Raw genomic sequence first — 11,003 nt, forward strand, 5'->3', positions numbered from 1 at the left:
AGTAGGCATCCTTGTCTTGTTCCTGGCCTTAGAGGGAAAGTATTCAATCTTTCACCATTGAGTGTGATATTAGCTGTGGATTTTCCATAATACCCTTTATCAGGTTGAGAATTTTCCCTCTGTTCTTGGTTTTCAGAGAGTTTTTGTCAGTAAAGGATATTGGATGTTGTCAAATGCCTTTTCTCCACCAACTGAGATAGTTGTGTTTCTTTTCATTCTTTTTAAAATTTTAAAAAAGACTTTGTGTATTTGAGAAAGAGAGCACGAGTGGGGGGAGCGGGAGGGGCAGAGGGAGAGGGAGAAGCAGGCTTCCCGTGGAGCAGGGAGCCCGATGTGGGGCTCAATCCCAGGCCCTGAGATCATGACCTGAGCTGAAGGCAAATGCTTAACCGACTGAGCCACCCAGGCGCCCCTCTTTTCCTTTCATTCTATTAATGTGATGTATTACTTTGATTAGTTTTCTTATGTTGAACCACTCTTACATTCTTGGATAAATCCCACTTGGTCATGCTGAGTAGTCTTTTAATATGCTGTTGGATTTGCATTGCTAATATTTTGTTGTGATTTTTGCATCTATATTCATAAGGGACATTGGTCTGTAATTTTCTTTTCTTGTGATGTCTTTATCTGGCTTTGGTATCAGGGTAGTGCAGGGCTACATAGAATGAGTTAGGGTGTCCCCCCTCTTCAGTTTTTTGGAAGAATTTGAGAAGGATTGATGTTAATTCTTCTTTAAATATTTGGTTAATCTGTGAAGTCATCTGTTCCTGGCTTTTCTTTGCTGGGAGGTTTTTAATTACTCCTTCAATCTCTTGTTACAGGTCTGGTGAGATTTTCTATTTCTTTTTGAGTTAGCTTAGGTAAATACATGTTTCAAGGAATATGTCCATTTTTTCTAGGTTACCTAATTTCTTGGCATCTAGTTGCTCCTAGTTTTCTCTTGTAATCCTTTTTATTTCTGTAGGGTCAGTAGAAATGTCCCCACTTTCATTTCTGATTTTCGTTATTTGTGTCTTCTATCTTTTGTTCTTTGTCAGTCTAGCCAAAGGTTTGTCAGTTTTGTTGATATTTAAAAAAAAAAAAACCAACTTATGATTTCATTGCTTTTCTCTCTCTCCCTATTCTCTGTTTTATTTGTCTCTGGTCTACTCTTCATTGTTTCCTTCCTTCTGCTAGTTGTGAGTTTAGTTTGCTCTTCTTTTTCTAGTTCCTTAAGGTATAAAGTCAGGTTACTAATTTAAGATTTTTTTTAAAATACAGGCATTAAAAGCTATAAATCTCTCTCTAAGCAATGCTTTTGCTGCATCCCACAAGTTTGGTATATTGCATTTTCATTTATCTCGAAGTATTTTCTAATTTTCCTTGTGATTTTTTTGACTTATTGTTTAAGAGTGTTTCATTTCTACAGTTGTAAATTTTTATTTTTCCTTCTGTTATTATTGATTTCTTACTTAATCCCATTGTGATCAGAGAAGATAGTTTGTATGATATCTATTTTTTAAATCTACTGAGACTTAGTTGGTGGCCTAACACATGGTATATCCTGGAAAATGTCTCATGTGCACTTAAATTTTGTTGTTGGGTAGAGTGTTCTGAATATGTCTGTCAGGGCTAGTTGATTTATTGTGTTGTTCAAGTCTTTCATTTCCTTACTTATTACCTGTTTGTTCTAGCCATTATTGAAAGTGGAATATTGAAGTCTCCAACTATTATTGTAGAACTATCTATTTCTCTGTGCAATTCTATCCACATTTGCTTCATATTTTGAGGGTCTGTTATTAGGTATATAAATGTATTGGGTATAGCTTCTTGCTGTGTTGAAACTTTTATTAATAAATGCTGTTCTTCTTTGTCTCTTGAAACCTATTTCAATTTAAAGTCTGTTTTGTCTCATATAAGCACAGCCATTCCAACTGTCTTTGGTTACTGTTTTTTCTGTCCTTTCACTTTCAGCTTATTTGTGTCTTTGAATCTAAAGTGAGTCTTGTAGACAGCCTATAGTTGGATCAACTTTTCTTTATCTATTCTACCAATCTCTTGTCTTTTGATTTAAAGAAATTACTGATAAGGAGGGACTTATTTTTGCCACTTTGCTATTTATTTTTTGTATGCCTTATAACTTTTTTTGGCCTCTCATTTACTCCATTACTGCCGTCTTTTATGTTTAGTTAATGTTTTTATTTTATTCTCTTTAAGATTTTATTTATTTGTCTGACAGAGAGAGTGAGCACAAGCAGGGGGAGCAGCAGGGAGAGGGAGAAGCAGGCTCCCTGCTGAGCGGGGAGCCCGATACGGGGCTCCATCCCAGGACCCTGGGATTTTGACCTGAGCTGAAGGCAGACGCTTAACTGACTGAGCCACCCAGGCGTCCCTAGTTAATGTTTCTATAATAAAATGTTTTTATTCCCTTCTCATTTCCTATTGTATATATTCTATGGTGGTTTTCTTTGTGGTAACCCTGGGAATTACATTACACATAAAACCCCCTAAAGTTATTACACTTGAATTTGAATTTATACCAGCTTAATGTCAGTATCATATAAAAACTGCTCCTGTTTATCTCTGTCACCTCCTTTCTGTTATTGGTGTCTCAAATTACATCTTTATACACTATTTTCCCAATAGCAAAGATTAATAATTATTTTTATGGATTTTCTTATAAGTCATGTAGACAATTAAAAGTGGAATTTAGTACAATAATACTAGCTTTTATAATTGTCCATGTATTTACCTCTGCTGGAGATCTTTATTTCTTCCTATGGCTTCTGGTTACTGTCAAACATCCTTTCATTCCTATCAGGAGGGCTCCCTTCATCATTTCTTTCAGGGCTGGTCTAGTGGCAACAAACTCTCAGCGTTTGCTTATCTGGGCATGTTTAATTTTCCCCTTATTGTTGAAGGACGCTTTTGCTAGTTATAGAATTCCTGGTTGAATTTTTTTTTTCTTTCAGCACCTTGAAAATTTCGACCTGTTGCCTTCAGGCCTCCAGGGTTTCTGACGAGGAATCAGCTGAAACCCTTACTGGGGATCCCTTTATGTGACAAGTTGCTTCTCTCCCTGCTTTCAAGTTTGTCTCTTTCTTTTTGGCTTTAACCAGTTTGATTACAATATGTCTTGGTGTGGATCTTTTGGGGTTAATGCTATTGAAGTTCAGTGAGCTTCTATGATTTGTAGATTCGTGTATTTCATAAAATTTGAGTGGTCTCTGGCCGATATTTCTTCAAATGTAATTTTGTAGCAGCTTTCTCCCTCTCTTCTTCTGGGACTCTAACAATATGTATGTTGGTCTGCATGATCGTGTTCCATAGGTCCCTTAAGTTCTGTTCACTCTTCTTCAATCTTTTTTCCTTCTGTTCCTCAAACTCAGTACTTTCAGTTATCCTATCTTCAAGTTCACTGATTGTGTCTTCTGCCTCCTCACGTCTGTTCGGAACCCCTTGAATGAATTTTTCATCTCAGTAATTGTATTTTTCAGCTCCGGGATTTCTTTTTGGTTCTTTTTTATATTTTCTATGTCTCTAGTGATATTTTCATTCTGTTCATACATCATTTTCCTGTCTTTCACCATGTCTTCTCAAGCTCCTTGAACATTTGAAGACCATTGTTTAAATCTTTGTCTAGTATGTCTACCACCTGGGCTTCCTTGGGGATATTTTTTTCCTTTGAATGGGCCATGCTTTTCTGTTTCTTTATACCTTATGATTTTTTTGTTGAAAACAGACATTTGAATCTTATAATGTGGTAACTCTGGAAATCATATCCCCCCACTCCCCAGGGCTTGCTAGCAATTGTTGTTGTTGTAGGGTGTCTCTATGCTGGGGATCAGCCTGAGGGGAAAGCTTAGGGTCATCTCAGATCTCTTCTGAGTTTGCATTTTTCCCTGGGCTTCTGCAATGACTTTCTAAGTTCCCCTACCTTATGTATGTATTGTTGCTTACAAATGTCCTAATCCCTAAATGTCTGGCTTCCAAAAGGGAGAAAACCCAGAGGCTGTCCCTTTAAATCTCCTGGAAGCTGCTTCAGCCAGTGAGGGTCAAAACAATGGTGGTCTGCTTCTGTGTCTGCACTTTTGTGATCAGAAGTAGTAATCTGCAACCAGAATATAAAACCCTGATATTTAGAGAACAAGGTCCTTATTGTGCATTCTCCAATAACAACACTGGCTGAGCACTTTATTTGCAAAATCTCATCAAATCTTCATAAGTGCCCTTTGTAGCCAGAACCATTAAAATCCCTATTTTGAAAATGAGGAAACAGGTTCCCAAAGAGAAAGCCATTTGATCAGGCTTCCATTGCAGAAATAGATTTCATTGCAGTTCTTTAAATGTGTGAGAAAGAGAAAAAGCAGTCTCTGATGGCTGGGAGCTGACCTGACACTAATAACAGTGTTGGTGTTACTAGAAGCTGACCTAGAACTCACAGCTAGATCATGTTATGCTGTTGAACATAAACAATTGCACAGAACACCAACATCACACAAAGCCTCTCTGTGACTATGGTGAACCAAGACAAAAATGAGATCAATCTATAATCATGTCTGAAAAGACAAAACAGAACATTGTCCAAGCCACAAAATACCAAATGTTCCCTCCCAGGTCATATGAGTGACTACTACTCTAGCTTCGCTGCATTCTTCTCAGCTTCTAGGTAATATGGAATTATTCTCACCAAATAAGCATTCTCGTCTACATCTCTCCTGTATACAAAGCCCTGATTTTGTTTGTCTTAGATGACTTCTGTAGTCAGAGAAGGTTATACTTCCCCAGTCCTAGAGAACACATTCTGATTGTTAAGCCAATCATGGAAATTCTGTTGTCTCTCAGGGATTGGTTTGGGTCTGCCCATGGGACCTAATCCTGGCCAATGAAACCTTAGGAGATCTGATGGGATGATTTTGGAAATGATTTCAACTTTATGATATAAAAGAACACTCCTTGTAGTAAACATCAACTGCAGTAATCATTACTGATTTCCTTTTGCCGAGTGTTTCCTGGGCATAGTAGAATTCCATTTTTTTGTTGGGTTGATGGATTGGTGGTGCCATGTAACTTTGTGGCCAGTGGTTTGTGAGCAAGTGACAGGTGTCATTTAAGGCCAGAGCATTTAATTGTAGACATGAAATCCTACAGAGCTCTCTTTCTTCCTCCTCTGGCATGAAACTAGAAATGTGTGAGATGGCTTTCCATTATCCTGGGTCTCTGAGTGATTATAATGCCAACCCACAATGGCCATGGAGCTTGAGTGAGAAGTAAACCTTTGTTTTTGTAGGTCATTGAGATTTGGAGTAAGTTTACTATAGAAGCAAATAGCCTATCTTGATTGATACAGAAATCAGTATCAGGAGTGAGGTGCTGCTGTAACCAAAAATAAAAATGTATGGCATTGGCTTTGACACAGGGCAAAGGGAACAAGAAAATTTATTTGAAAGCAGCAGGATGGAGACTGTTGCCTGAGATACTTTTAAAGGCAGATAATATACTTCATGAACTTGCAGCTTTAGGAAGCAGCTGGAATACAGAAGAGTAGGAGTGAAAATTTTAAAGTTGGCCAAAAATTGGGAAGGCCTTTGAGAGACAAAATCCAATTAGCACTCAGATTCTGCCAAGGATAAAATCAAGGGTACAGCCCTAATTAAATCATTATTAACCATTGTTAAAATCTCTGGATGAATTAAAATGCTCTCAGAAAATCCTTAAGATACTCCCAGGTAGGCAAAAGGGCTCAGTGAAAGAGAGATGAAGAATATGGCTCTCCATATCTCCTGATATGGTGCCTCTGTCATGACAGAGAGAGAGAGAGAGAGACAGGGAGGGAGAGAGATGGGGAACACCTTGAACAGAACTGTGGATGTGGGTTTTTGGCAAGTGGAGTTGGCTGGAGGCTTATAAGAATCCTTAGGTCCCAAACTTTGGAAGACAAGGGAAAGGCTGAGAACACTGCTCATGTGGGAAGGAGGGCACATCTTTCAATGCCACCTCAGATGCAGCCAAGGTTAATGATGGAAAAAGAGACATCTCTCTGGAGAATGGAGACATGAGCCGCAGGGAACAAAGATTTAGAAAACACCCGCAGCCCACCTCAGTGAGCTGATCTGGTGCTATCTAATTAAGCAGTCCTCCCCAGTTACGAGACAGGAGGACCTTGCAGTATTTCCTCAGTGGATTGTAGAAATGGTGCAGGCCAGTGATTTCTGTGTACTGCAGAACGTGCAGCAGGCCCAGGTTTCATTCCACTTGGGGCTGATGCCTGAGTTCTGTGGGTGACTTCATAATGCCCAGGATAGTTCCCAGCATCCTTTTGTAGTCTCGGGCTACCATGTTGGCCCCCCTTTGGCTGCTTAGCCTTTCTCTCCCCACTCTGTGGGCCCAGATATTAATCAGGTGTTCCTATAAGAGTCTCTGCCAGCAGGCCCTAGTCTCGGGCAACGATGTTGTCCTGCAGTGTGACTATCCCAAGTCACTCTGGTACTTCTCTTCCATTCTGGGGGAAGATCCCTTCCTGCTCTCCTCAATGCCTAACATAAAGAAACTGCCTGGGGGCAGCCTTCAACTGACCAACCCTCAGCCATCCCAGACAGGCCTCTATCACTGCCAGGACAGTGACAGTGCCCTTGTGGTAGAGTATGAGATTGATTTCCAAGATGTCAACACCCTGCATATTACACACAAAGGCCTGGGCCAAAAGCCCCTGCAGAATGAGACCCTGAGTCTGGGTGGCCATGTACTCATCTTCACCCAGTGGGAGCCCTGGCAGGACTGTAACCGCTGTGGGGAGCCGGGGGAGCGGAAGCGCCTGGGCTACTGCTACGTTGAGGAGCCCCTGGAAAAAGCCATGCCCTGTTGGCTCTATCTGAGAATGGAGAAGGCACACTCCACCCGTCTGCGGCCTGAACTGCAGGTGGAAGCCTGCCTTGTACCCTGCGAACACGTCAAGGAAACCAACCAGCCATACTTCATCTTTGACATTTATCAGTTGGGCAAGATGACCAACACCATGTGGCTTACCTGCCCCTTGGCCTCCATCTACAGGTGACTGGACCAGGGCATCAGCCTTGCCTTTGATCCTCGCCTAGGCTTTGTTTCCTATGCCCACGTGAGGCAGGGGTTTGCCTTCCAGTGGGAACGCAGGCTCTGTCTCCCAGCCCGTAAGCCTTCATGGTCAGTCTAGGAAGGGGTCTCTTCACTGGCTTGTTCAGATGTTTATTCAGTAGGAACTTCTTCTGCTCCTTCCGAAGCCAGACCCCGGGCAGGTGATGCTGGGGACACAGTGGTGACCAAAAGGGTTGGCTCTTTGTATATATATTTTGGAGTCAGCTTGTAGTTTCCATCCCCCCCACCAAATCCTATTTTTTAATAAATTGGGACTTCATTGAACCTAAAGATAAATTTGGGTAGAATCAATATATTACAATATTCAGACTTCCAATCCATGAACATCATAAATATTCCCATTATTTAGCCTTTGTTTAATTTCTCCCAGTAATGTACAGTTATTAATATAGAGATGTTACATATATTTTATTATATTTATTCTTAAATACTTCATTTGTCATGCCATTACACATTGTGTTTTCTTTTATGGATTTTTTTTAAAAGATTTTATTTATTTATTTATTTATTTGACAGAGAGAGAGAGAGAGCAAGAGCAGGAACACAAGCAGGGGGAGTGGGAGAGGGAAAAGCAGGCTTCCCGCCGAGCAGGGAGCCTGATGCGGGGCTCGATCCCAGGACCCTGGGATCATGACCTGAGCCAAAGGCAGATGCTTAATGACTGAGCCACCCAGGCACCTCTTCTTTTATGGATTTATAATGCATGATTTAATAAGTTGGTACATGAAATAAAATAATCCAAGGTTGTAGAGAGTGTTTTGACTATTGACAAAATTTTAATATACCTGATATTAAAATCTGATTCAAGTCACAGATATATATTATAAATATGACACACCATATATATTATATATATTATTATAATATATTATATTATTATACATTATTAAATATGTTGTACACATGAAACTAATATAATCTTATATTTCAATTATACATCCCCACCATATACAGAGAGAATGTCATAGTTGAAATATGACATTATATTAGTTTCAGGTGTACAACGTAATGATTCAAGATTTCTATACACTGTGAAATAATCACCACAATAAGTCTAATTACCATCCATCTCCGTACAAAATCACAAAAATTTTTTTCTTGTCATAAGAACTTTTAAGATTTACTCTCTTAAAAACTTTCAAATATGTAATAAAATATTATTGACCTCTGTCACCATTTGTCCATTACATCTCCATGTGCATTACATCTCCATTTATTTATTTTATAACAAACTTATAAGTTTGTACCTCTCGACTCCCTTCACCCATTCCACCCACCCCTCAACCTTCCTCTCCTCTGGCAACCAACAATCTGTTCTTCGTATCTATTTTGTTTGTTCATTTGTTTAGTTTTTTAGATCCCATGTGTAAGTGGAATCATATGGTATTTGTCTCTCTGTCTGATTTATTTCACTTAGCATAATGCCGTCAAGGTCCACCCATAGTGTCGCAAATGGCAAGATTTCATTCTTTTTTAATGGCTGATAGTAGTCTGCTGTGCATATATACTATGTCTTCTTTATCCATTCATCCATTGATGGGCATTTAGGGTGTTTCTGTATCTTGGCCATTGTAAATAATCCTGCAGTGACCATAAGGATACATATATCTTTTCAAATTAGTGTTTTCATTTTCTTCAGATAAGTTCCCAGTGGTGGAAATGCTGGATCATATGGTAGTTCTATTTTTAATTTTTTGATGAACCTTCATACTGTTTTCCATTGTGGTTGTATCAGTTTACATTCTCACCAACAGTGCACGAGGGTTGCTTTTTCTCCACATTCTCATCAACACTTATTTCTTATCTTTTAAATAATAACCATTCTAACAGATGTAATGTGATATCTCATTGTGGGTTTGATTGGAATTTCCCTGATGATAGTGATGTTGAGCCTGTGCATGTTCATGTGCCTGTTAGCCAGATGTATGTCTTCTTTGGAAAAATGTCTGTTCAGATGCTCTGTCCATTTTTAAGTTGGATTATTTGGCATTTTTTGTCTTTGTTTTTGGTATTGAGTTGTATAAGTTCTTTATATATTTTGGATATTAACCCCTTATCCAAAAAAGAGTTTTCAAATATTTGCTCCCATTCATTAGGTTGCCTTTTCATCTCGTTGATGGTTTTCTTTCTGTGCAGAGCATTTTAGCTTAATAGCCACTTGTTTATTTTTACTTTCGTTGCCTTTGCTTTTGGAGTCAAATCCAAAGATTTGTTACCAAGACCAATGTCAAAGAAGTAACTGCCTATATTTTCTTGTAGGAGTTTTATGGTTTCAGGTCTTATATTTAAGTCTTTAATCCATTTGAGTTCATTTTTGTGTATGGTGTAACATAGGGGTCTAGCTTCATTCTTTTGCATGTAGCTGTCCACAGTTTTTTCCAACACCATTTGTTAAAAAGATTGTCCTTTCCTCATTGTATATTCTTTTCTTAAGTTTTTTTTTATTTTGATGAAGTCCAGTTTATCAGCTCCCCCCCCCCTTTTTTTTAAGATTTTATTTATTTATTTGACAGAGAGAGAGAGCACAAGCAGAGGGAGCTGCAGGCAGTGGGAGAGGGAGAAGCAGGCTCCCCACCGAGCAAGAAGCCCAATGAGGGGCTCGATCCCAGGACCCTGGGACCATGACCCAAGCCAAAGGCAAATGTCTAACTGACTGAGTCATCCAGGCGCCCTTCCTTATTGCATATTCTTGATCCTTTATCATAAATTAATTAACCATATACACGTGAGTTTATTTCTGGGCTCTCTGTTTGTTCTATTGATCTATATGTCTATTTTTATGCCAATACCACACTATTTTGATTACTATAGCTGTGTAATATAGTTTGAAATCAGGGAGTGTGATGCCTCCAGCTTTGTTCTTTCTCAAGATTGCTTTGGTTATTTGGGGTCTTTGGGGTTCCACACAAATTTTAGGATTATTTGTCCTATTTCTGTAAAAAATGCCATTGGAATTTTAATAGGGATTGCCTTGAATCTATAGATTGCTTTGGGTAATATGGACATTTTAGGAATAGTAATTCTTCCAATCCATGAGCACAGAATATCTATTTATTGGTGTCTCCTTCAGTGACTTATAATTTTCAGTGTACAAGTTTTTCACCTCCTGGGTTAAATTTATTCCTAGATATTTTATTCTTTTTGATGCAAATGTAAATACGGTCATTGTCTTAATTTCTCTAATAATAGATAATGTATAGAAAGGCAACTGATTTTTGTACATTGATTTTGTATCCTACAACTTCACTGGATTTGTTTATTTTAGCAGTTTTTTCGTGGAGTACTTAGGGTTTTCTATATATAAAACATATTATCCACAAGTAGTGATGGTTTTACTTCTTCCTTTCCAAGTTGGATGTCTTATTTCTTTTTTCTTGTCTAATTGCTCTGTCTAGGATTTCCAATACTATGTTGAATAAAAGTGGTGAGAGTGGGCATCTTTGCCTTGTTCCTGATCTTAGAGGAAAAGCTTTCAGCTTTTCACCATTGAGTATGATGTTAACTGTGGGCTTGTCATATATGGTCTTTGTTATGTTGAGGTACATTCCCTCTATACACACTTTGAGAATTTTTGTTATAAATGGTTGTTGAATTTTGTCAAATGCTTTTTCTGTATCTACTGAGATAATCATATGACTTTTATCCTTCATTTTGTTAATGTGGTGTATTGCATTGGTTGATTTGTGGATGTTGAATCATCTTTGCATCCCTAGGATAGATCTCACTCGATCATGATTTATGATCCTTTTAATGTATTGCTGAATTTGTCAGGGATTTTTGCACCTGTGTCCATCAGATTAGCCTGTAATTAATTTTCTTCTGTTCTTTCTTTCTTTCTCTTTCTTTCTTCCTTCCTTCCTTCCTTCCTTCCTTCCTTCCTTCCTTCCTTCCTT

The 11,003-nt window shown here is 38.6% G+C and overlaps 1 protein-coding gene across 1 annotated transcript; it reads left to right on the plus strand.

The window, feature by feature from the left end:
* The first annotated feature begins 6,316 nt into the window (after positions 1–6,316).
* LOC110590226 (protein FAM187B-like) lies at positions 6,317–7,168 on the plus strand. Its single transcript, XM_021700983.1, is given in 1 exon segment — positions 6,317–7,168. A coding segment is annotated over 1 exon segment (852 nt).
* Positions 7,169–11,003: the final 3,835 nt, after the last annotated feature.

Source organism: Neomonachus schauinslandi, chromosome 16 (genome assembly GCF_002201575.2).
Source record: "Neomonachus schauinslandi chromosome 16, ASM220157v2, whole genome shotgun sequence".
Lineage (NCBI taxonomy): Eukaryota > Metazoa > Chordata > Mammalia > Carnivora > Phocidae > Neomonachus > Neomonachus schauinslandi.